This window comes from Cricetulus griseus (genome assembly GCF_003668045.3).
Source record: "Cricetulus griseus strain 17A/GY chromosome 1 unlocalized genomic scaffold, alternate assembly CriGri-PICRH-1.0 chr1_1, whole genome shotgun sequence".
NCBI lineage: Eukaryota > Metazoa > Chordata > Mammalia > Rodentia > Cricetidae > Cricetulus > Cricetulus griseus.
The window spans coordinates 200,474,433-200,501,194 of NW_023276807.1; the positions used below are offsets into that span (position 1 = coordinate 200,474,433).

Genomic DNA, 26,762 nt, shown 5'->3' on the forward strand with positions numbered 1-26,762 from the left:
GTCTGTAAAATAAGGAAATATCCCCAGTGTGTCTTCAGATTCTGATATTCTTTGATATGTAACCTTGTTTTAAATTTTTTTTTAATCTGAAGAACATCTCTTTGACGTTATAATGACCACATAGTTTTGGGCTTGGAGCTCTGGTGCTCCCAGTATTCCAGTGTTACCTTTTAGAGAATAACAAATAAGGTAATTGGAGTCCTGCTCTCTAAATATATGCTGTTTTCATCCTTGAAGTTAGATTTTTTTTTCTGTTTTTCTTTCAGTTAAGTCTAGTCATCATCTTAGTTTTTAATTATATGTATTTGTAGTCTGCTTGAATTTTAAATGAAACACTCTTACCTACAAGACTTCTGATTGTTCAGACCTCTGCATACCTAAGGCTCACTTTGCTGTAGCATCTTAGCCTTTCCTTGACTGTCTCCTCAACAGTGGTGCTTCCATATGTGTGTTTTCCTCATGTTGAAGCACAGGTTAAGGAAACATACTTGGGTCCAGAGTGACTGTGGTTACTGTATATGTGGTAACAAGACTGAGATTATTGTTCTTGCTGGAGACCAAGGGAAGGAAGAGTGACCTTTGAGTCTTTGTCCAGCCATTGAGCCAGTTCTTTTGGTGTATTCTTTAGGCAGCTTTTCAAGGTCGTTTCTTCTTACTGTTTGTCTTATATTCAATTCCTATAGTTATAAAAGCTTAAGTATACTTGCATGACTATGGGGGACAGCCAATCCATAAAATTGAAATATTCATTGTTGCTGAAATACTGCTGTAGTCCCTACTTTGTGATCACCTTTGTAATTATTACTACCCTTTGTACGTGTTTTTATAGATTAACTTAGATTTTTTATAGATTAACTTTTTATAGATTAGCTTATTCTTTTATAAAAGATGAGATAATTCTAGTGTGCATGTAAAGGCTTTTGTGGTAGTTAAACAGTTTTATGTTTGTCTTACTCTGCATGCCATAGGCTCCCATGAAAATTTTAAACTATAGGATTGTTTCTAGTTTTTTGTCCTCTGGTTTGTAATTCAAATTGGGCTCAAGTGTCCCCACCCCCACCTGTACCCTCTTTTACTCTTTTCCTGATTAGTCGGTGTTGTGAGATAATTAAACTTTGTGATTGTTCTTATCAAACTCCATTATTTGACTAGTGTTGAGCTAATCATTGAGAGAGTGACAAACTTTCTGGCATGATTTCATCTAGTGTCTTCCATGTGAGCTGGTAGCAAGAGACCTGGTATTGATTTAGATGAGTCTGGAATAGGCTATTAGAATAATAGAATAATGCTTGAGTGCCCTAAACTTGAGCCCTTTTTTCTATTTATTCCATTGAAAGTAGGTTCAGCTGCAGCCCGGAAAGAAATCATAAGAAACAAAATCAGAGCAATTGGCAAGATGGCAAGAGTCTTCTCTGTTCTCAGGTACTAATACATTTTCCTGATTATTTTGCAGAATTTTTTTTCTTGTATTTGAGCATTCTTCTGTTTGATACCTAGAAGCAATATGGTTTTCCTTTTCTGTTGAAACTAGTTGTACATTTATGTACTAATGAAGGGAATAGAAGTTCCTTTGAATCTGGTGGTGTTTTGTTTGCCTGCTTGTTTTGTTTTGTGCTGGAATCAAGCCCAGACCTAAAACATACTAAGCATCTAGTCTGTCACTGAAATTAGGATTTGTGACCTTTGGTATATCTTGCTCTTGCAATGAAAGCACTAAATTTACACCTTGAAAATCGGGATCAGGAGAAGATTCCTGGTGAATTTTCCCATCCATATAGGATGTCTCCTTTTGGTAGAGTACAAGTTGCCTTCTTGGAATTAAAATTCAGGAAGATGAGGTTTCAAGAAAACAATATGTTTCAGTTGTAATGTGTCTACCCTCCTAAATGAAACATTTAGAATATGGGAAAATGTGTATTTTAGAATTGAGGGAAATACGTTAATAAAAATGAATGGCATGATTATATGCATGACCTATATCTGGGCTCTGGCTCTTCTTTTAAAGTAAGCATTTATTAATAGATTTTTATTATATTCTATTTTGCTTTTTGCAATTTGGGGGATCGAGCCTAGTGCAAATGCTGTACCTCTGAGCTACTAACTCTTCTGATACTTGTTACATTTCTCTACTGTAGGGAGGAGAGTGAAAGCGTGCTGACACTCAAGGGCCTGACTCCCACAGGGATGTTGCCTAGTGGAGTGTTGGCTGGAGGACGGCAGACCTTGCAAAGTGGTAATGATGTTATGCAACTTGCTGTGCCTCAGATGGACTGGGGCACACCTCACTCTATTGCTAACAATACACATAATGCATGCAGGGAACTTCTTCTGCTTTTTAGTTCTTGTCTCAGCAGCTGACATAAGCAGGGTACTACATGTTAGGCAGTATCTGATTAGTACCTGGTCAGGGTATAATATTGATAGAATGGGTTGTCTTTCAACTGAAAATAATGGTCTGTTCCCCAGCTTCTCATAAAATGGTGTGGGAACAGCTCATGTCATAATACTGAAGTATTTATTGATTCATTTATCTGATGCACCTTTTTCTTTTAAAAGCCTCAGTCGAGAATGTGAATCAGGGATATGCATATTAATAAAATGGAAATGTAATTCCAAGTTACATTTAAAATTTATGTAATTGTATTATATTATGCTTATATTTTCGAGTATTTAATTTTTGAGTTAAAATTCTGCTTAGGTCCAAAAATTTCCTATATGCACTTCACCTGCCAAAAGATTTATGCCAAGTTTTGTACCCTGGTAAATGATTAGAATTTGTTATCTGTGGTGTTTGTCAAATGTTCTATGTATAATTGACTGTCTGTAACATGCTGTTTCCTTCCTCTTCAGATATAGCTGCTTTCCTAAATCTGTCTGTCTTTCTTTAGGGTAGCTGTATGTCTGTAAATATATGTTCAATTAAATTACTCTATCAGACGCTTGTCTGTCTTTTGATGTAGAAGCAGCATTGTAGCACCTTGATTTTTAGGTTTGCTGCATTTGTTGCTGCACTTGATGCATTCTGAACATGAATGTAACATTAGATATTAAGCTATTGTTATAAAGGGTTGAATTTAAATCCTGTAAGTCAAAATTGAAAGGGTGTTATTAAGTGTGCCTTTATTTTGCATGAAAATAAAAAAATTATACGTAAAGCATTCCTGTAATCTGGCTCGTTGAATATTTTATGTTTTTTTTTTAAAAGCTAACTTGATTGTTTTAGATTTTGTATAAGTACTGGGTAAACTTTGAAAGCCCATTACAGATTAAATAGAAGAAAGTGCTGTGAGTATTGCAGCCCATACACAATAGTGCACAATCTCAGTGTCTTTCCCTTATGGATAGAATACAAAAATTGTAATGTGGAAAAAAAAAAAAAAACTAATCATAGAGCCACTTTGACAGCCCTCCAAGTCTCATTGTTTTATTAAAACAGGCAGTGATAGATCTGTTGTTCTTAATACTGTTTCTTTTTTGGTGTATATAGTGAGGTTTTTTTTAAAAGTGAAATAAAATTTAATTTAAATATTTGAATAAATATGAAATTTCCTCATAATGTCATTTTACTCTGTTCTAAAACAAATCCTTTTTAATTAAAATCATTTTTTGCTAGACAAATGATTTTTATCCTATATGTGTTCTATTTTATATGTTACTCTATTGTCTGCTGTTACTACTGGTGCAACCACGAAGTTCAGCTAAGTACAGTAGTGGATTTCAGAGTGACTAGAAACCACATATAGCTTCAGATTTCTATGCTGAATGAGGTTTTTTGTTTGGTTGGGTTTTGTTTTATTTTTTCAGTTTTTGTCATGATTCCAGAGAATCTAGAACCTTGAACATTACTGAACAACTAAGCTATGGCCCCATCCCAAGATTTCTTTTCTCTTTTTTAAATTTTGGATTAAAAAAAAAAAAACTGTTTCTGATTGTCTTTATTTTCTTTGCCCTTTATTTTTCTATTACAAATATTTTTAGATGCCAAAGAATATTTCATGAATTTAAGTTAAAACATTAATAAAACCTTAAGTATTCAATGAAAATTACAAAAATTGTTGTTAGTAAAGGATACTTTCTAATAAGGAAAGTATACTCTTTGAACAAAAAAAAGATAGCATATTTAAATAAATCTACTTCATAGTCATTTCTCAGTTATCCTTGGATATATTGTTAAGTTTACATTGTATCCATGGCAAACTGTGCTTTCAGATTTCACAGTTAGCACCTGCTAATTACATGCTTTGTTGACAGCTTAGTACTTCTATTTATTCTTAGTTTGCATGCAGCCTGAAGCTCCTTCCTTCAACTTGGAAACCACCCTCAACTGCAGGGAAGGTTTGAAAGACAGCAGCTTTGCTGAAGGGACTATTTGTTCCTAGCATAGAGTAAGTTACTGGAAGGAGCTGAGCTTAAGGGGTCTAATTTGGGAAACTGGACAGCTCCCTAGTTCTGCTCTTGATGTTTGAGCATTTGGTTCAAGTTATTTCCCTAGAATATGGAAACTTGTTTTAAAAGAAGTAAAAAAGCTGGTATAGAAACTACATCTTTGAGATTTTTTGCTGAAAGATTAATGTTTTAAATTTCTACAGATAGAAACTCTAATGTTAACATATGACTGAGAGGTAATATTAAAATAAGTTTAATTTTGAGATTTCAAGACTATTTTCAGAATATAAAAATTATCTTTTAAAAATTATTTTGTTTTGTTTTTTGAGACAGGGTCTCATGATATAGCCTTGGCTGGCCTGGAGTTCACTGTTTAGACCAGGCTGCCCTCGAAGAACTCACACAGGTCCTCCAGCCTCTGCCTCATGAGATACAAATCTTCCAGCCCCTTCCTCCTGAGTGCTGGGATTAAAGGCACAAGCATCACCATGCCCAGCTTCTTTTTAGTATCTTTGAAGCTAATTTATATGTTATTTCTTGGGTGGAGGGAGTTTTGTTTTCTAAACTACAACTCTGTTGGAGTTTGATTTTGGAGTTTTGTATTTTTTTTTCATGGTAATTTGATTGGTAATTAAACCCTATAATTGTATCTGGAAAAATAGGTAGCTATCTCTATTTTAATAATGCCAAAGATTGTTTGTTCTTTTTGTGTTGAAGAACATAATAGTTGAAGGCAGCGCTATACTGATACTTATTAGCATTGTGTCCTGTGTAGTTGAAAACTAATAAAGAAGAAATACAGTAGTGGCTTTCAGATTGAATTTTATAGTTATCAGATGTTTCTTTCTAGTTTACTATTTAAGCTTCAGCTGCCCATATTTCAGTTTAAGCCTTTAAACTTGACAGAATATATCTTACTGTTAAGCGTTATAGCTTAGAGTTTAGCAGTAGAATTTTAAATTTTGATGTAATTAGCTAGATATTAATTCTCTTAATGAGATCAATTTTAGTCTTAATTTATCATATATAAGTTATAGAATGTTTCATATCAGACAATTCTGCTATCACAGACTCTTAAACCCTATTTCAATAGACATTTTTTTCCTTCTTTCAGCTTCAAATTATAAAGAAAAGTGTTCACATTTTGAAGGGGGCTGATAACGAATGTTCAAGGACTGATAAATATAGATGGGTCTTTTTTCATTCTGTTTTGTGTGGTCTGTTTGTTTGTTTGAGACCAGGTCTTGCTGTGTAACCCTGGCTGGCCTGGAACTCACAGAGCTCCAATTGCCTGAGTGCTGAGATCAAAGGTATGGCCACCATGCCTAGTCAGATAGACCTTTTGTCCCACTTTTCTCTCTGGGGAAATTTTGTAGAATTCTTTCCAGATAAACAGTGCTAGATTTTTTTTTTTCAAAGTTGAGTTGCACAGTGGGTATATAATGTATATGTCTGAGTAGTAATTTGATTTAGCAAGTAAGGAAGGAATACTACATCTTTATTCAGTATTCATCCTACCTCTTTTGTATTCCCAATTCACTTTCTGGTTACAGTCACCAATGTTTTCTAATTTAGGCAGTGTTTTTTTCTCGAGATAGGGTTTTTCTGAGTAGCTTTGGATCTAATTTACTTTTTAAGGCCATTCATAACTGTTTGGGATGAAATAGCTAATTTCTAAATCATAATTTTTCATAAAAAGACATTTCAGAAATAAATGTTGTAATTACCTTTATTGTAGAAGAAGCAAAGCAAAAGAAATGGACAGTCTTGTAACATTCTGAGAATGCACACTTTGAGTACAAAAGGGGTAACATTGTTAGGCAGGTACTCTTATTCTTTGTGGTCCTGGTCCCCAGTGTGAACTCTTTTTGTTTGTTTGTTTAAACGAAAAAATGAGCAAACAAGTAACCTGTGAAATTTATTTGAATTATTGTTTTCTGATCATATTCATATGGGTGTTTGGCCTGCACATATGTACATGCACCATGTCCATGCATGGTGTCTTCCAAGATCAGAAGAGGGAGGGTGTTTAAGATCCCTTGGGACTGGCATTATAGATGGTTGTTAGATGTCATGTGGGTGCTGGGAATCGAACTTTAATTCTACAGCAAATGTTCTGAACTGCTAACTCTGCATCGCCTAAAAAGGCATCTTCAACTACAAAGTACACAACTAAATATTCAGTTCTTTAAATGGGCCAGTACAAATTATACCAAGAAATTTTTCCTCACATGACCTATATATTGTACTCATTATGAAATAATTAGGATTCTTTGCCTGAAAGACATTAGTTATATGCCTTTCTGATTAGCAGATGAGTTTAAAAAGATGCCCACATCTAACAATGCAGGCTTCTTGCTTCTAAGCAAAATAATTATCATGATAAACTGAAAATAAATAGAATTTTTAAAATGTCATAGGTGTTTAGATAGTTGGGCAGTCAATATGAGAGTAGGAGCTAGTGTGCAGTGGCATGCACTCATAGTCTCGCAGATGCTTTAGAAACTGGTGTAAGATGATCACTTGATCAGAGGTTCAAGGGCTGCCTCCTTTAAAACAAAACCCAAGTTCCTAGCATAGAAAATAGTTCCTTAGCTGGGCGTTGGTGGCACATACCTTTAATCCCAGCACTCAGGAGGCAGAGGCAGAGGCAGAAGGATCTATGTGAGTTCAAGGCCAGCCTGGTCTATAGATCAAGTTCCAGGATAGCCTCCAAAGCTACACAGAGAAACCCTATCTCGAAAAACCAAAAAAGAAGAAAAGAAAAAGAAAGAAAGAAAGAAAGAAAGAAAGAAAGAAAGAAAGAAAGAAAGAAAGAAAGAAAAGAGGGAAGGGGGAGAGAAAATGGTTCCTTTTAGGCTCTCCCTAAAGAACAGAGAATTATATTTAGACTAATTCAACAAATACAGGGTCCCTACATTTTACAGTTGTACCAGATTTTGCTGCTACACTTTGCATTATAGATTTAAAGGGACAGAAAACCATTACTGACCCCTTCTAGTTTGTATCTTAGGGAACCAAGTGGTGATGAATGTTGTTAATATTAGAAGTGAAAGAAAAGATTTCTTTTGTTTGCTTTTCTTCTACAGTGCTATTATAATTTTCCTGTAATGATAATGCACTGATAAAACAAACATGGAAAATTCTAGCACCATCAAAACTCTGAATTCAAGATGAGAAATTAATACTACAGTGCATTTGCATGGGTACTGAGGTGTCTGTCTTTACAATAGGTCTATATGTTCTGTGCTCTGATGTCATAGTGCTGTGTGTAAGCTGTGCTGTGTTAGGAATTGGGGGATTGGGTGAGGCTCTCTAATATGGGTATAGTTTATGTTCATTTGTAAATGATGATATAGTTTGGGTACTGTTATATATTAAGTGATCATTGCCTTTTCTGCTGTACAATATGACCCTTCTCATCTCTCTCATTCATTTTGCATGCCTCTGCTCACTTCTGTACAGCCACAGTTGAGGCTATTGAGGCTGAAAAAGGTACGATCAGAGTCCTTGCACTGGGCAGAGATCTGTGGTCTGTGGGTGGGCATCAGAGAATGTCCTATGGGTGTGTCTTATGCCTAGCTTACACAGATGAATCATACTGGCTGACTCATCAAGTTTAACAGTCACATTCCTCTCCTCCTCCTCCTCCTTTTTTATTTTTAAAAATAAATCACAAGAGCTGATACCTATAGTGTCTTTCTCTTTCTAGTATAATCCAGAGTTTATTGTTGCCTATTTCTTTAGTATATGTTGTATACCATAGCATTTATGTTGCCTGTTTTAATGGACATTATTTAACTAACCCTACAAGTAGAGCTCTAGCCCATATTTTGTGTGTTTTATGCTTCTCAGATTTTATCCCTATGTGAAACCCCCACTAAGTAAACGTGAGTTTGCTTTTGCCCATTCTAGTACAGGTAGTATTACTATAATGATTTCTTTCCTGCAGTTTGGGCTGTAGTTTTAGAGTTAAGATTATATTCATGTGTATCAAGGCTTAGCTTGATATACACACTTCTGTCTATATTGTGGTCACAGCCATTTGTTTGGTTCATATTTATAAGTAGTGCTAGAGATTAAGTATATTAAGCAGCTAGACTGTAAGTAATTCTATAAATATTTTTATGAGCATTTTATTAATGGTATCTGTATCCTTACAGATGAAATGAATGAGAATCCATAAGAATTAATGTAAGCTGGGCTTGGTGGTGAATGTCTATCCTAGCAGTAGGGCCATTGAGTCAGGAGGATCATGAATTTGAGGCCAGGCTAAGCTATATAATGATTCCAAGGCCAGCCTGAGCTATGGAGTGAGACCCTATCTCAAACAGTTAAACAAAAGAGCCCTTAATACTTAAGAAGGATTGCCATTTATTTTTTACATAGTTTGTAGTAATTGGCCAGAGAATGAAGGGAAAAATGTTCTAACATATGCCTAATTTTTGCATATCAACAAAACGCAGTTCTAACTTTGGGGTCATTTTTTCACTTTTTTATTTTATACTGGTATTCCTCCAAGGTAGTTCTTCCCCAGCTCCATTTTACCTTCACTTCTTGTACATATTTGTGTCTTGGGGATTATCCTTATTTAGCTTCCTCACTTGTCACCCTCTTAGCTACCTCACTTTTGTGGTGGTCACCATGTGATCTAGGTTTGAGGTAAGAGGAGATAACTGGTCTAGTAGAATCAAACAGATACCCTGAGACTATTGACACAGATTGATTTTGCAGGCAGGGAAAGGTAATTTTAGTGTTTTTTTTTTTTTTTTTTTTTTTTTGCTTACTTTAAATAAAGCAAACAAAACCATAGTAACTTGTTATCTATGAAACTGTCATCTTTTCATATTTAAAGTGTTCCATATTTTAATGGGGAGTCTAAAATGGGTATAGAATTCAATTAAAGTAAAATTTATGCATTGCTATTTATAGTAATTTCTTTTCTTAAAAGTCATTATGTTTTTGAAAACTCAATTGTTTTTACAATTACTGACTTATCAAATTTGCATTTTGTTAAGCAATACGAGGATTCTCTCCACCACATAGAATCTGCAGTTTTGAAGAGGCAAAGGGTTTGGATAGGATCAATGAGAGAATGCCACCCCGGAAAGATGCTGTACAGCAGGATGGTTTCAATTCCCTGAACACCGCACATGCCACTGAGAACCACGGGACTGGCAACCATAGTGCCCAGTGACCAGCAGCTTCCCAGGGACTCTCAGGTCTTGGGCCCCAAATGGACAGATCACCCAAGGAACTGGAGGGGTCGGCCAAGCTGATGATAAATGTCACAATCTCTCTGAAGAAACCATTGTGCTTTTTGAGACCCGTGCCCCCTTCCTGGTTGGAGGCTTGAGGGCCCTGGGACATGTGCTGTCTAATAAGATTGGGTCATCGCTGCCACAGTGGAGAGCAGTGAGCAAGGGGCTTGGGGCAATTTCCATTGGAGGGTATCTACACCTCCAGTTATGCTTGTGGTTCACACATTTACGTTTACAAATGAGATTTCTTTTTTTTTTTCTTCAGTAGAATTAGGTTTTTTTCAACCATGACTTTAAATGCAATCTTTAGAGTTAATGTGGACTCCTCCCCTACCCCATGAAATGTCTTTAAAAGGATGAATTAGCATGGTCTTAAAATATATTTCTGAGGTTACTAGCTGTATTTTGAATTGTAGGCAAAAATCTGAGAAACCCAGATGGTGTTTATACAAAATGATGACCTCAGGTCTATAGTTCTTAAATGTGGCTAATTCTGTAACATAGTCTTGGTATTTTTCAATTATGAAAAATAAACTATTTCTAAGAAGACTCTTACTTGAACACAAATCCAAAAACCAATTTAGAATCTTTTTTGCCCATAGCTTTTGAGATTTACATCCCAAAGATTTAAGAAAAAAAAATCCTAAAATTTCAAATTATGAAGAATTACAGAATTACTCATTTAAGGTACTTAAAAAAAAAAGTTTGTACATTGTCAAAGTAAATTTTAATTCAAATCATGTCTGTAAAACTTGACGTATTTTGTGTATGCATGTTTTCATTTTGCAGATATTTAATATATAGACCTATGATGTACAGGTACAACATGTATAGGTTACATAGATGTTATGAGAAATTTTAGTTTATTGTGAGTACTCCAGTTGCTTAAAAAACCACCAGGGTAATTTGCTGCTGGCTTTCTATCATTTTTATGTTTAAATGCAAAGGAAAATTTTAAATGTCTGGAAATGTTTTTGATTAATGCAGCCTAGAAGTAATGGTTCTCTTCAACCCTTCAGATGTTAGTGGAAGCATAAAAGTCAAAGACTGCATGTTGAAATTTTACTTTTGATAGTTACAGAACTGCTTGGTTAAACTAAATGGAACCATGTGCTAATTTTACACAGTTATTGACCTATGCTGATTGCCACTGTAGTTTGGTATTTCCCTTTACTTTGGTGGCCTGTTTCCCTCATGTCCTGGAATACAACTCAGAGCTCCAGGCAGCGGAATCATCTGTTGTTTTGTTTGCCAGAAAGTGCACCCTGTATGGTCTCCTGTCTAAGTTGGAAATATTATGCATGTGCAGGACTATTCGAGTATTTTATAAACAGTAGCACACAATAAATTCCATGCATGGGCTGCTGCTCCTATCTCTGTGTTGGGTTTTATTTGGAAGATCTAGTGTGATTTAACCTTTTTATGCAAATTGTAAAATTCTATTCGTGGAGCTAGGATATCCTTCAGAGATTATCCTATAGATAATTAATAATGATTTCATGAATTAAATTCTCATCTATAAATTTTACTTGTTTCTCCCTTAAACCTTTGTTATACTTTTTTAAAATGTGAGTAGTTGAGCATTGGAGGAATTTGAATGACAACAGTAATCTTCCAAAATATAATATTTAAACTCACTTGGGATATATCATTCAGTGGTAGGGTGCTTGCCTGTCACATGCAAGGCTCTGGGTTCAACCCCAGGACCATAAATAAAATAAAAGTCACTGTTTTCGCCAACTCTTAGTTGGGAGAAATGTTCTAGTCTTGAACTTTGTTAGAGTGATATTGATAAATTGTGTTTTGGTAAATTGGGTGGTTTAACAATACACAAAATACTAATAATTGGTTACTCTGAGATTTTGCTTTGCTTCCTCTGCCATTGTTGAAGTAAGTATAACATTGCAACTTGAGAAAATGCTCACAATTATAGTATGAAAAATAGCTTTGACAATGACTGATACACATAAAGCATCAGATTATATCAAAATATATAATCTTGCCAAATTCCAGATAAAAACAACCTAAATTATTTATTATAGTGTCCAACATAATATTAATTTGTAAATTAGTTCATTAGCTGCCTCTAAAATTACTATATACTGTATGCTTTAAAGATTTTTTTTCATAGTTTTTTCTTTTCAGTAAAATTACATTGTTAATGTAGAAACTTAACTAGTATATTAAGTGCTAGGAACTTCTTAGCACTTTGATTTATTACTAGGGTTATATAGTATTTGTGGGAGTCATAGATAAGCAGAAAGCATCATTATCAAACTTGAAGAATTATAGGTTGGTGGTAAAAATCAAGAAAGGAGAAAGCAAAAGAATAACTTGGACAAATCAGTGTACATGAAAATGGTAGACTATCATCCAGCTTCACCGACCTCTTTCACATTAATAAAGTAGGAACCTCTTTGTAGCCTCTACTCTCTTCCTTTTTTTTTTTTTTCCTGAAAACACTCTATGTAGCTCAGATTATTCTTCAACTCAACTCTTGCCTCATCCTCCCTAGGGCTAGGATTTTTTACAGACATGAACTACCATGACTGGCCTTCCATTTTCATAGATAGTTTTACCAAAAATGGTTAAATTCTTAAGATAATTTTCATTGCAGCTCATGATGCAAATTGTGGAAAATTCAAATCTCTTAAGTTGTTACTTTAAATATCTACCAGTATAAGTAGTAATGCTAAAATAGGAGCATTTGCTATAAATTTTATGCTTTGTCACTGTCCTTTATATTCAGATATGATACTTCTGAGTTAACAGAGTCAGTCTGTAAAATTTTTTTTGTACCTCCTGTTGTTTATTCTTTAGCAACAGAATTCTTAACCCCATTAAAGGTTATCATTTAATTTTGAGGCCGTTTTAGTTTGAAGTTGGCCTTGAAATCTTTACTGACAATAACCTCTAGTCACTCAGTGTTTTTGAATATTGCAACTGATTTCCTTTGTTTACAGCTATTCTGTATGGTGTTGTGCAGTGTTTCATTGACCCCTTATTTGTAGTTCATGCTGTATAGTTTGGAATTCCTTTGGAACCCTTTCCTTGTTTCACAACTTTGTAATTTGATGTACTACATTCCAGGACCCCATTGCTAGAGGTTCTGTTTCCCAGAGGCAGGTAAGTGACAGCTGGGGTCAGATGTAAGCAGAAAACAAACAAGCAAAAGAGGGAGGGTGGATTTTTTTAGTCGTAAAGGACCGCTGTCCAAATATCTGCTATTAGGTTCTTCAGGTTGGAGAGGAGCTAGGAAGTATGGTTGAACTTCCTGGATCAGCATCCTTTACCTGGAGTGGAAGGATAGTTGAGTTAATTCTTTCCTGTTTTCTGTCTCTATAAATAGTATGTTGATAGGGGATGTCCTTCTGTATATATGTTTTTCTTATTGCTTTATGAATAAAACACTTGATGTTCAGTAGCCACGCAGGAGGTATAGGCGGGGCTACCAGACAAGAATTCTGAGGAGAGTCGGGCAGAGAGAAGCCTCCAGAGAGACACCATGTAGCTGCCAAGGAAGAAAGGGGGCCAAGCATCACCGGAAAGCCCAAGACCATGTGAAAATACATAGATTAATAGATACGGATTAATAACTAAGAGAGAGCTAGCCAGTAAGAAACTTAAGCCATCAGTAGAACAGTTTCTAATTAATACAAGCCTCTTTATATTTATTTGGGGCTAAGTGGCTGTGGGACCAGATGGGACAGAAACTCCGTCAATAGTATGTATTTTCACTTAGTAACAAAAATACTGGTCTTACCAATTTTGATTTCTCAGAAGCATTTATTCCTCTTTTGAAATTGTCCTGTAGAATGTCCTTTGATGATATGCTTCATTTAGAGAATACTTCATGCTCCTTATGTGAAGTGTTTTTACAATGTAGTTCCCCTTATTTTTCCTACAGTTAAGTTCCTTGTACCATGCCATTTCTCTATCCCTTTTTGGGTAATTATATTTGTACTCAAGCCTAGTTTGGACATTGTTGAATTCTATTTGAATCGTGTGTTCGGCTAAAAAACGGGACATCAGGCTTGGAGAACTCATCTTGGATCCAGACTGACACCACTTTTATTCCAAGGGTTCCTTTTTCTTTGGTCTGGTGCCTATCCTTCCAGCCAAATATTGATTCCTTAATTAATCTCCAGGGATTCCCCCCCCCCCCCATGAAGCTGTAAAATGAGAGCAGAAATATGCTACCTTGAAAGACATCCAGGAAATAGTGGGTTTCATCTTTCCTCAGCTTGCCTAGCTATGATGAGTTGGGGAGTGTTGACAGAGTCTTGAGCCCACCTGGCAGAGAATAAAGGTCAGAAAGAGAACTCAAGCAGGTGTCCAGGTCCTGACTTGCCTCGTTAGGGAGAATTCAGCCTTGTCTGTCTGGTTGGCAGGGCACACTTAAGTCACTCAGACCCAGCATTTCAGCAGTTTGCAGAAGAAGTGATACAAAGCAACAGCTGCAAGTGAGACCCAGCCTAGATCTGAAGAGATCAAGCGTTCACTTCACTTGGAGGAAAGAGAAGGAAGGAAGCCTAGGGCTTAGCAGGGTAAGTTACTTTCCCATCAATCTGTCTACTTAGTTCGTTTTATAATTCTGTAAAGTATCACTCGAGGGAGTGTTAATCACTGATTAATTAACAAGTGTGGTCAGAATAGCAGTATTCTTTTTTGTTGTTTTTCGGGACAGGGTTTCTCTGTGTAACTCTGGCTGTCCTGGAACTACCTCTGTAGGCCAGTTTGGGCTCAAACTCAGAGATCTGCTTGCCTCTGCCTCTCAAGTGCTGGGATTAAAGGTGTGCTCCACTACAGCCTGTTCAGAATAGCAATATTCTAACTGTACTTTTCCCTACCTTCTCCCCACATTTGGGTGTTAGGTTCTTTGGTTTTTGAGATACTGTCCAGATTGGCCTCCAACTCTTGCTCGTCCTGCCTCAGCTTCTTGAGTGCTAGAATAAATGTTCATCATCATGTAAGCCTCCCCCTACCCTTTTCAAGGAAGCCAGTGACCAGTTCTACTTCCCCCTGTCTTCCCCACAACTATCCAAAAGATGTATTTGCTGATGGATTCAAGAAACTACAGTGTGATCTCCTGATCTGGAGACAGTGGGACTTTCGTTAATGAAGGAGAAAGCGGAAGGTGCTGTTTAAAAATAGGTTAATGATTTAGGTTAGACTGTGGGGATGGAGGATAAGAGTTTTTCTAGAAGCCAGCTTATATTCCTGTAGTCATTTGTTTTCTCTAAATCATCAGGGTGGCTAGAAGAAAATCTCTTGTGTAGGTAAACTAGGCTGAAGACTGGTTCTTTTGAGTGCTTACCACAGCCTTTTGGTTTCACCCTTCCATATCCTCGGGGTTTCCTCCCTCTTTCACTTTTCTCAATTTATACCCCTTGAACTTAGAGGAGCTTGGGACTATGGGAAAGCTAGAACCAAGGTCTGAGTCTGCAGTATACAAATTCAGAAATGGACGAGGACACACACACACACACACACACACACACACACACACACACACACACACACACACACACACACACACACACACACACACACTGACCTGACTTCTCATTCTTACCTTCTCACTTTCCTGTCAGAAAGCCAGTACATTTATAACATAGGTCATCAGTGTGCTCTTGATATAGAGGAGTTTGTGACATTAGGGATTTGCCATAACCAGTTTTTCCTCCAAGTGGTGTGCTGCTTTTGATTTCTGTTTAGTAATATCCCATCCTCCTGTGTATACACATTTCTGTGAGTGAATCTTCCATTGGTGGAAGGCATCCTTGGAAATGCATAAAATGAAGCAGTATCTTTCTGATCTTAATTATTTTCCACTATGGCAAAAGGTTATGGGCTAGTTTCAAGAAGATGTTCAATATAAACACTTGGATGTAAGAATGTACATCTGTCTAGTTAGATATACTTTTACCTGGGGAATGGTTCTAGCATTTAAATGCCTTTCCTATAATGCAGTGATTCTGGAAACACAGTGAACATAGGAGTATTGTGATGATTGAAAGTGGATGGCAGGGAGCTGGATATAGCTCAGAGTGCTTGTCTAACATTTATCAAGCCCTGGGTTCAATCCCCAGCACTGCACAAATTGGATTCGGTAGTGCATGCTTGTAATTACAGCATTAGCAAGTGGATGCAGAAGAATCAAGTTGATGGCCATCTTCAGCTACGCAGTTCAAGGCCAGCCTGGGCTACATGAAACCCTGTTTCTAAATAAACAAAGTCAGGCAGGTGGACTGGAAGTTTTGCTCAGTGACAGAATATTTAACTTGTTTTACAGAAGGCCCTGGGTTTGATCCCTGGAATCATGGAAAGAAGGTTAAATTACAGGCATAATCAAGTCAGTTCTTGGAAATGGATTTCAGAAGTATGAAGAGAAGGTGTTCCCATCTACTCTTCAGTACAGGGACATGACTTGTAAAGCTTAAGACTATCTGTTTTCATTAGGTCTACCGTTATGTAGAGAATACAAATGAGCTTTCATTGTTTCTGTTTTATGAACTCAAACAATCCATTCACTCAGAAGTTGAGGAGAGACTAGACGGGTGGATGGAAACATAAGGAAGGATGGGACAAAAGAAAGGCAAGAGAAAAAATAGACATTGATTCCTCCATGAACCTGAGGCTGTGGATTTATAAGAGCAGCATATGGGTATGAGCTGAATGATTCTGGAAATATTTAGAATTTTTAGAACCATGATTGTTCTGGAGACTTCCTTTTAATAAATCGGATTGTAAAGGATCAAATGTCAGGCCATTTTTATAACAAAACATGATCCGTAATGTGAACTTTGTTACCTTGTTTAGTAGAACCAACTGCTGCCAGTGTTTTTTTCCTCTATCCTTCCCTTGTCCCTGGAGACAGTAAACCTGGATATTAATAACTATAGCCTCTCCATGTCTACAGTATCTTTATTTCTTAAGTCCTTTTTTTTTTCATGTTGAGAAGGAATTCACATACTACATGAAATTTAAAAATTTAAAATTTAGCATTAAATGGTATTTAGTGGTCTGTGGATGTAGCTTAGTTGGTAGAGTACTTGTCTGGTGTGTATGAAGCCTTGGGTTTGATTCCCATTCCTTATAAACCTAGTATGGGGGTGAATCCTTGTAATTGGAACACTCAGGATATAGACACAGAAGAATCAAAATTTGAAGTTCATTGTCATCTCCATAGGAAGTTTGAGGCCAGCTTGGGATACTTTCAAAAAGTTGTTTTTTGTTTTTTAAGATTTTTATTTATTTATTATGTATACAACATTCTGCTTCCATGTGTATCTGCACACCAGAAGAGGGCACCAGATCTCATTACAGATGGTTGTGAGCCACTATGTGGTTGCTGGGAATTGAACTCAGGACCTCTAGAAGAGCAGTCAGTGCTCTTAACCTCTGAGCTATCTCTCCAGCCCTGGTTTTTGTTTTTTTATTTATTTATTTTGGTTTTTCAAGACAGAGTTTCTCTGTTGCTCCGGCTGTCCTGGAACTCACTCTGGGGACCAGGCTGGCCTCAAACTCACAGACATCCTCCTGCCTTTACCTCTGCCTCCACCACCACCTGGCTTTAATTTAGTATTTTTTAAAAGTATATTCATAGTGTTATAAACCTCTCTATCTAGATCTAAAACATTTTCATCCCTAAAAGAAAACTCGACTGAAGCAGTTATTCCTCATTTCCTCTCCATCCAGTGCCTTATAACTGTCATTCTATGTCTGAGTTTACTCACTACTCTTGTTGTCTTCCCTAGTGTGTTCATCATTTATTTATTATTGGACCTTTTAGTTGTTTCAAATTGTTGACTATATGGACAGTGTTGTGAGCATTCATATGAAAACATTTATTAGGTAACCATTTCCAGTTGCTTGGAGGAGTATACCAAGAATGAAATTGCTTTATCATGTAGTAATTCTATGTTATTTTACTTTCATCTTCTTTCTTTTCTTTTTGTGAGACACTGTATTCCTGGGTGGCCTTGAAGTCACTGTGTAGTCAGGTCTAGAATTTAACAATCCTCCTGCCTCTGAAGTATTGAGATTATGAGTGAGAACCATACATGGCCCCCTTTTTTATTTCTTTTTTGATAGCCATCTTTATGGGGGGATGAAAAGATATTTCATGCCAGGTGGTGGTGGCACATGCCTTTAATCCCAGCACTCAGGAGGCAGAGGCAGGTGGATCTCTGTGAGTTTAAGGCCAGCATGGTCTACGGAGCAAGTTCCAGTATAGACTCCAAAGCTACAGAGAAACCCTGTCTGAAAAAAACAAGCAAAAAAACCACCACCAACAAAAAAACAGAAGAAAAGATATTCTGATTGGTAATTCCTTTATGGCAAGTGAACATGCTAATTTTTCTTTTGCATATATTCTTTGGGAAAATATCTACTTAAATATTCTGTCCCTTTTTAATACATTTTTTAATTCATTTTACATGCCAACCATAGTTCTCCCTCCCTCCCCTCCTCCTCCCTGTCACCTCCACCTCCCCTTAACCCACCCCTATCCACTCTTCAGAAAGGGTAAGGCTTCCCATGGGGAATCAACAAAGCTTGCCATATTCAGTTGTGGCAGACCAAGCCCTCCTCCATCCTCCCTCCCCCCACACACACCAAGGCTGAACAAGGCATCCCACCATATGGAATGGTCTTCAAAAGCCAACTCATGCACCAGGGATAGATCCTGGTCTCACTGCCACAGGTCCCATAAACAGACCAGGCTACAAAACTGTCGCCCATATACAGAGGTCCTGGTTCAGTCCCATGCAGGAGCCCCAGCTCTTGGTCTAAAGTCTATGAGCTCCTGCAAATTGGGGTCAACTATTTCTATGCGTTTCCTGGTTATGATCTTGATCCCCGTTGCTCATATAATCTCTCCTCCCTCTTTTTGACTGTACTTCTATAGCTCAGCCTGGTGCTTGGATGTGTATGTCTTCATTACTTCCATCAGATACTAGATGAAGGTTCTATGATACCTGTTAGGGTAGTCCCTAATCTGATTACAGGGGAAAGATAGTTTAAGCACCCTCTCCACTATTGCTAGGGGTCTTAGCTAGGGTTATCTTGTGGATTCTTGGGAATTTCCCTAGCATCAGGTTTCTCCAGTTCCAAGAATCTGGCCCCTATTCTGATCTCCACAGTACCCAGTGTGTACACAGCACACATATCTGTGTATAAGAAAAACACTTAGAAACATTAAACCTTCTAAAGACCATGAAGTGGCTCAGTGGGTAAAGAATTTACTCAGCAAGCTTAATGATCTGAATTTTAACCCTGGAATCAAGAGAAATCCTGCCTCAAACAAGGTGGAAGTCAGGAAACAACTCCAGAAGTTATTCTCTAAATTCCACATACATGTTACAGCATGCATGTGTGTGTTTATGCACATATGTGTAAAATAAATTCTTTAAAAGTTCAAGATGATATTAGTCCCGTTTATCTTTTTTTGGTGAGAGGGTGGTTTTTAGAGATAGGGTTTCTCTGTGGCTTTGGAGGCTATCCTGGAACTAGCTCTTGTAGACTAGGCTGGTCTCGAACTCACAGAAATCCACCTGCCTCTGCCTCCCGAGTACTGGGATTAAAGGCATGCGCCACCCCCCCACCCCCACCCCCACCCCACCCCACCCACTCCCTGGCAGTCCCATTTATCTTAAGTCCTGGTATTGTTTGAATGACAAGCATTGGCCAGATATCATGGTAGGCAATAGATCCTAATTTGTTAACATTTCCATTTTTTAAAACCATCCGTAAACTGGGCATTGGTGGCTCATGCCTTTAATCCCAGCACAAGGGAGGCAGAGGCAGGCGGATCTCTTTGAGTTTGAGGTCAGCCTGGTCTACAGAGTGAGTTCCAGGACAACCTCCAAAGCAATATAGAGAAACCCTGTCTTGAAAAACCAAAAAAAAAAAACAAAAAAACAAAAAAAACATCCATAAAGAAAATCCTACCTAGAGTCATACCATCTTGATGTTAGTACTGAAACCATGCCATTTTTGATGCCATTTTTTCCCATGGAAAAACTGGTAGTTAAATTAGCCTAGATGTGCATAATTACTCTGCATCTCTGTCCTAAAGTGTTTACAATTTCTGATCTCTGTTCTTCTCTTTTGCTTTTGAGTGGTTTCATACAATCTTTGATATACTTCTTGTACTTTTTAATGAAGCTGGTTCATGATTATCAACACCAGTGACTACTATTCTTTAAATACCTTTTTTTGTGGGGGTGCGGGGGTCGGGGGGTAGGTGATCTTTAGTGGAGGCATTTCAACCAGTGTTTGAAATTTCAACCATTTATCCCACCGACCATCTTGCCCTCCACCTCCAAGCATATGTCATAGAAAAACTTGTTATGGCTAATGAGGTCCTAATGGATGATCATGATGGTGACTAGAGGAACAGCACTAGTTTAGAAGGAGCTTAGGAAAAAGCAGATGGTGCCAGAGAAGCCAGAGCACTGCAGGGTGGAAAGGAAAGCCAGCGGAACAGGCTTATGTGGAAAGTACAACTAAGTAAGGTTAGCTAATTTTCCAGCTTCTGATAACTTGGATAATCAAAACCAAGTTATGCTTTTTATTGTTTTTTAAGTTAACAGTCTGGAGTGCTGAGACAGATAGGGTAGCACACAGCTGAGGTACATAAGAATCTGCCTTGTAACAAACTACAAAAGATTCTATGTGCTTAATATATTAACATTATTTTTATAATAACAGTGTTAGGCTGGGGATGTAGTTCACATGGTATAGTGCTTACCTAGCATTAATGGATATGGTCCTAGCACTTGGGAAATGGAGCCAGAGGACCAGGAATTCAAAGTCATCCTCAGTAACATAATGAGTTAGTGGCCATCCTGGTCTATATGACCTGCCCCCTCCTGCTTTCCTGTAGTAAGAGATCTTACTAGGTACCTGTGGCACTGAGCATGTGGGATTTCGGTTTGAGAGGAAGGATAGGGTTCCGGTCGGGTCTCAGAGGGCAGCTGAGATTGGATGCTTGGAATGCTGACCCTGGGTTATTTGTTTCTCATGTAAGTGATTTCTCCCCAGTAAAACTAACATGCTCACCTATGCACCTGTGACCACACCCATTTGGGCGAGGTCAGCCCCACAGGTACCTAGTAAGATCTCTCACTACACTTCCCCAAGAAGTCTAGGGGCTACTTTGATCAACCCAGTTCCTATCTACTGCTTCTTTAAGGGTTTTGTAATTCCTTACTTTGTGCATTTATTTGCCTGTATATAGAACTTCATATATCACACACATGCATAAATTATATTGTATGTCATTATTCTCTTGTTTTTGTTTTCATTTTTGTTTGTGGGGTGTCTTGCTATGCAGCCAGGGCTGGCCTGGAACTATGTGTATATTCCTTAGCCTCCCAAATACTAGTATTATAGAAGTGAGCCACCATGTGCCCAGTGGTCTTCTCTATTTTTTATAACTGCTTATAGCAGTATGTAACCTGTAACTAATAAATTTTCTCATACCTAGGCCTCAGAGACTTGAATGTGAAGTAAAAGACATGTTCATTTTGTCAAATTCTATTCCTGTTTAGCCTCTGGCCCCCAAGTTCATTGGACATGGCTCCACGTTTACAGCGGCGGAAGCCAAAGAAATCCTCACCAGTGACTCCCATGGTTGTAATCCCACCCACAGATGTGTCTCTGGAGCCTCCAAGCCTTTCAAAACCTGGCCCTAGCATTGATGCACTTGGCTTCATTTCCTTGGACAATAATGTACCAGGTCTGTCCCAGTTGATCCTTCAAAAGCTGAACATGAAAAGCTATGAAGAATACAAGTGAGTAACTAGTCTGTGGGAAGGGGTCTTAGTGTCCTTGGTACCATCATATCAGAATATGGAAAAGTATAATTGGAAATTTTCTCATTCTGACCTTTTTCACTTGTTAGTGTAGAAGAAATATAATTGCTTAAGAAAAATGGGAGTAGGATACATCTAAGATTACAAAAAGTCTATCCAAAGAGGAGGAAGCGCAGAAGAGATTTGAGAGATACTCTTCCCTGTTGCACTTTCTTCCATACTGTCTCTACAGGTTGGTGGTAGATGGGGGAACCCCAGTGTCAAGCTTTGGATTTCAGTCTCTGCAAGAAATGTTCCAGAGGATGGAGGACACCTTCCGATTCTGTGCTTACTGTAAAGCACTCCCTTATGGCCTTTCAGATCAAAAGGTTCTCCGGCACTGTAAGAGGTGACTTCTCGGGTGCTACTGGGGGACATTCAGAAATAATCCTATACTAAGTCCTCCTTCCAAGAGGAACAACCCTAAGAGTTTTCTGTTTGTTTTCAGAATGAATAGTTCCTCATTTTGTGTGGCCCCAGTTTTAATCCTGCTTTTTTTTGATATTGTGGGAGATGAAATAGCAGACACTCTTCCTACTTTCTTCTTGAGTACACACTAGATAAGAGCACATCTGTTAAGAGAAAGCATCAGCAAAGTGTGTGTAGGGAGACACTGTAGCTCCGCCCCCAGGTAACCCGGACAGGTGTGCCAAACACGCCTGTGAGGGTGGGGTGAGGGGAAGTCTAAGGTGAAGGCAGGAAGGCTTCTTAAGGGACTGTGGACACGTGGACCTCCCCTTCTGGCCCTGGTCCCTGCTCCCTCTTCCTGGCTTTGGCCTGCACTTGGCTGGTGTATCCGAACAAAGAGACCTTGACCCTATTGCCTGCCGGTTGTTCACTCCACACATGGCGCCCAACGTGGTTTGTTTATTGGGTTTTTTTTTTTTTTCTTGAAGTGAAAAACATAAGTTGTTGTAGATAGGCAGAGATGGACACACTCTAAGAATTGCATTCCTAATCTCTTACTTCACCTGCCAGCATGTCTCCCACATTTGGATTGTCATCTGTAATTTTTCTCCACGCCATCCTCACCTGTTTATTCATTGGCCTTTCTTCAAAGGTGAAGGTGTCCAGCCCTTCTCTGGACACAAACAATCACCTTTGTGATACAGGGACATGTTTCTTTGGTTCATTCTCTCAGGTGCAGGAATGTCTATTACTGTGATACAGAGTGCCAAAGGTCAGATTGGCCAGCACATAGGAAGGTTTGTCAAGTGCTCCGTCTTGTGGCTGTGGATCGTGTCATGGAATGGCTTCTGGTCACAGGTAGAGTAGCGGTATTAGGAAATTGTATCTCAGTGGCAGTTGTTGGTTATGGATAGAAAAAAAAGCATGTTGTTTTAAGGGGAAAATGAGAAACTGGGAAGTAATGGGGTACTTGTAGTTTAGTTACTGGTTGGCAGAATAAATATGAATTACTGAGAAGGGAAATTTTAAGCCAAGGATTTGCTGTTTATTATTTTTTAAATTATGGGTATTTGTGTATGGGTTTGTGCATGTGAGTGCAGTGCCCCTCAAGACTGGAAGAGGACATAGCATCCCCTAGATTTGAAATTACAGACAATTGTGAGCTTCCCAGTTTGGCTGCTGGGAACAAAACTCAGGTCCTTTCCAAGAGCAGTGTGCTTTCTTCTTTCCAGCCCTGTTCACTTACTCCTTCTGCCCTACAGGTGATTTTGTCCTACCTTCAGGACCTTGGCCATGGCCGGCAGAAGAAATACATGATTGGGATACCTGGTTTTCTATAAGGGGTTTACAGCTAGAGTCTACAATGAATGCTGTTCTCAGTAGCCATGCTATGACCATGCTTTGGGCCAATCTAGGAAGGCCACGGCCAGAACCAGATGTCCTGCACAGCTCTTTGAAGAGGTTAATGACAGATGTTTTGTCACGGCCCTTGACCCTGGGCCTAGGGCTTCGAACTCTGGCCATAGATGCTGGGAAGACTGGGGGATGCACATTGCATGTAGTTGGTGCTTCCCACGTGGAAACATTTCTCATTCGTTCTGGAGATTATGATGAGCTTGGCTACATGTTTCCTGAACACCTTGGCCTCCATGTGATCATGGTGGGTGTGGATGTGAGTACTAACCTTTTACAGAATTCCTCACCTTTACCCCTGGAACCTGGAACAATTCAGCTTAGTGGCCACAAGGCCCTGTATCATGACTTCTGGGAGGAGCAGATAGAGACTGGGAATCTGGCCCATCCAGATTTGGTGGCTGCATTCCATCCAGGTAAGAGCTGTTCATTCAGAGAAATGCTAAGGAGCTGATAATTTCCCACCATGCACTTACGCTTCAGTTAGGGTTTCTGTTGCCGTGATGAAAACACCATGACCAAAAGAAAAGTTGGGGACGAAAGGGTTTATTCAGCTTATACTTCCACATTTGTGGTCCATCACTGAAGGAAATCAGAACAAAAAAAAAAGGACAGGAACCAGAAGGCGGAGCTGATGCAGAGGCCATGGAGAGTGCTGCTTACTGATTTGATACTTGTGGCTTGCTCAGCCTGCTCTTTTTATAGAGCCCATGACTTTATAAAAGTCATACAATGGGCTGGGCCTTGCCCCATCAATAAAACTGCCTTTCAGCCTGATCTTATGGAGGCATTTTCTCAATTGAGGCTCCTTCCTTTCCAATGACTCTAGCTTGTGTCAAGTTGACATAAAACTAGCCAGGACAACTTATTATCTGTTTTCATTTGGTCCTTATCAATTTCTTTTTGTCCTCATTAAATACAGTGTAATGATGAGCTTGGTTGATCATTTCCCATACATATTTCTTTGGTTCACAATCTTATTGAAGAACTTGGGCAGTTCAAGATGGTGAGAATTAGGGATGAAAAACATGGAGGTTGAAAAGATAAAATCAAAGGAGTGTCATGCTCTTAGGATATACCTCAGCCTTTCTCCCTTCTCTTCATGTTTCATTCTTGTTCTTCAGGTTTCCATGCCTCCCCAGTCTTGATGGAAGCTTGGCTACCTACCCTGCTGCTGCTTCGTGATTATGAGATCCCTACAATGATTACTGTTTACAGGTTTTTACCTACTTCTGTTTTTGATCCTTTCCTGACTCACTTTTTCCTGTACACAGATGAACCCATTTTGATTCCCCTTGTCCATCTATCTTAGGAAGGTGTTCTTCCTTCCTGCATGTGGCTCTAAAATAAATTTCTGGGAACAATCCTTTGTTACATAATCTGGGATTTAGTGAGACATTTGGGAAGGAAAAATAACCCTTGCCTAGTATAGCTTTAAAAATTTCTGAGATCATGAATTGCCATGCACTTGAGCAATTTCTACTCTCTCATAAGTACTTGAGGGATTTTCCTTCTCTCTTCCCCAGCCAACAGGAATTGGAAGCCTCTCTGCAGATCCTGGTGAACTTGGATATGCACATCATTGCTTGTGGAGCTAATCCTTTCACATCCCTCAAACCTGAACAAGTCTATTCTAACCCCAATAAGCAGCCAGTATACAGCAGTGCCTACTACATCATGTTTCTTGGAAGTTCCTCCTGCCAACTAGATAAGAAACAATTAGAAAAAAAAGCAGGCTAGGTGGTGGTGGCACACGCCTTTAATCGAAGCACTTGGGAAAAAGAGGCAGACTGATCTCTGTGAGTTCAAGGCCAGCCTCGTCTACAAAGCAAGTTCCAGGACAGGCTCCAAAACTACACAAAGAAACCCTGTCTTAAAAACCAAGGAAAAAAAAAAGAAGAAGAAGAAGAAAAAGCAGATAATTTTTGAATAATTGAACCAAATCCTAACTGAATGCCTGAAAAACAAAAGCTTAATCAATTTACCCTGTTGATGTTGAATTGTTGTCAGCTTTGAAACCAAGTAAAAATTCTAAACCAATGAGAGCTCAGTATGACGACTCGTTTCTGGTTTCTGGTTTTTCCTCATCTTGGTAATTGAACCCAGGGCTTTGTATATGCTAAGCATGTGCTTTACCACTGAGTTACATTATTACCAGCCCTCTTTTGTAATCTGTTTGTTTTGAGATAGTGTCATTAAGTAGCCTAGGCTGGCCTTGAATATACTAACATATGCCTCAGCCTCACAAGTTACAGGCCTGTACAAGCTTGATTTAACTTAATATCTAAAAAGTTAGCTATGATTGTGTGTGTGTGTGTGTAAATGGCTCACTGTGCTTTTGCCACAGCATCCAACAAAGTTGGAACTATATATGCATTTCCCACTGCACGTGGATCTGTTGGGGCTTCTTAAATTACTTGTTTTATTTCCTATTTACAGTCAAATACTACTCACCTGCACAAAAGACCTTAAAATTAGAGGATTCTTTCTTGCCAAGGGAGTGATTAGCATCAGCTCTCTTGTTTGTACCTTCCACACTACTGCACATCTGCAATGTCCTTATCGTTCCAAGGATTAGGAAATCCATAGCTGTTCATCTTTAGAGCCTTGCCATGACCTTCATGTGCACGCATAATATAACTTTGTTTCCCACAACAGACATATGTGCTCTTTTTTTGTTGTTTTTTGTTTGTTTGTTTGTTTGTTTATTGAGGAAGGGTCTCTCTATGTAGCCCTGGCTGTCCTGGAACTCAATCTGTAGACTTTGGCCTCAAATTCAAAGATCCACCTGAATGGTGGCGCACGCCTTTACTCCCAGCACTGGGGAGCAGAAGCAGGCAAATCTCTGTAGATCAGGCTGAAGAATAGACTTTTCAACAAATGTTGCTGGAGCAATTGAATATCCACATGCAAAAGAATAGAGTCAGAGCCCCAATATGATATAAAATGAATTCAAAATGTGTTGTTGGGCGTGCCTATAATTCCAGTACAAGGCAGGTATGTATGGTAGGAGGTTCAGGAATTGGAGGCTGTCCAGGCTACATAGCAAGACTAAAGACAAGAAGCCCTAGTATCAGGAGATAGAGGCAAAAGAATCAGGTCAAGCTCATGGCGGCAAAGCAAGTTTAAGGCCAGTCTAAGCTAATATGAAGACTTAGCGTCAGATATTCCTTAAAATGGTTCAGAGACCTAAACAACTTACATGCTTAGAAGAAAATATAAGTAAATCTTCATAAACTTTTATGTTTTCCTAGATTATTATACCAGAAGCACAAATGTTGGCTGTTCATGCTGACTCAGGAGGCCAGATGAGGGAGGGTGGCTTTCTCTGTGCCAGTACAGACTCCCCATGTAGGCCCTGCCCATGGAGATTTCTAGCCTTCACCACCAATCCCTGCCTGAGCTTGCCCCAAGATCAGGCCACATAATCCCT

The 26,762-nt window shown here is 38.5% G+C and overlaps 2 protein-coding genes across 9 annotated transcripts in view; both read left to right on the plus strand.

Moving 5' to 3' along the window:
* Ppp3cb (protein phosphatase 3 catalytic subunit beta) overlaps window positions 1-11,020 on the plus strand; it is a 49,952-nt gene extending 38,932 nt beyond the window's left edge. For 2 of the 7 annotated variants that reach the window (XM_035453199.1, XM_035453201.1), the window contains exons 11-14: window positions 1,338-1,422; window positions 2,136-2,233; window positions 7,852-7,881; window positions 9,405-11,020. In XM_035453199.1, the coding sequence (XP_035309090.1) occupies window positions 1,338-1,422; window positions 2,136-2,233; window positions 7,852-7,881; window positions 9,405-9,583 (392 nt within the window). In that variant the 3' untranslated portion in view covers window positions 9,584-11,020. Of the gene's footprint in view, window positions 1-1,337; window positions 1,423-2,135; window positions 2,234-4,275; window positions 4,386-7,851; window positions 7,882-9,404 lie in introns of all 7 variants that reach the window. The other 5 variants (XM_035453203.1, XM_035453200.1, XM_035453204.1 and 2 more) reach the window with 5 other exon arrangements.
* Window positions 11,021-11,321: 301 nt separating this feature from the next.
* Window positions 11,322-26,041, plus strand: Mss51 (MSS51 mitochondrial translational activator). 2 transcript variants are annotated; one of them, XM_027387573.2, is made up of 7 exons: window positions 11,322-14,194; window positions 21,206-21,448; window positions 21,702-21,857; window positions 22,650-22,774; window positions 23,179-23,745; window positions 24,454-24,547; window positions 24,856-26,040. In XM_027387573.2, exons 2-7 carry the CDS (start codon window positions 21,231-21,233, stop codon window positions 25,067-25,069), a joined length of 1,374 nt encoding a protein of 457 aa, XP_027243374.1. In that variant the 5' UTR covers window positions 11,322-14,194; window positions 21,206-21,230; the 3' UTR covers window positions 25,070-26,040. The 2 variants fall into 2 exon arrangements, with proteins under 2 accessions (XP_027243374.1, XP_035309097.1); XM_035453206.1 differs by lacking the exon at window positions 11,322-14,194 and having other exon boundaries at window positions 19,273-21,448; window positions 24,856-26,041.
* Window positions 26,042-26,762: the final 721 nt, after the last annotated feature.

Excerpts from the sequence above, each read along its gene's own strand:
- Mss51 (XM_027387573.2), top strand. The coding sequence starts at position 21,231 with ATGGCTCCACGTTTACAGCGGCGGAAGCCAAAGAAATCCTCACCAGTG. Across the intron at positions 21,449-21,701 it reads AAAAGCTATGAAGAATACAA|GTTGGTGGTAGATGGGGGAA; the intron begins GTGAGTAACTAG and ends CTGTCTCTACAG. Across the intron at positions 21,858-22,649 it reads GTTCTCCGGCACTGTAAGAG|GTGCAGGAATGTCTATTACT; the intron begins GTGACTTCTCGG and ends TCATTCTCTCAG.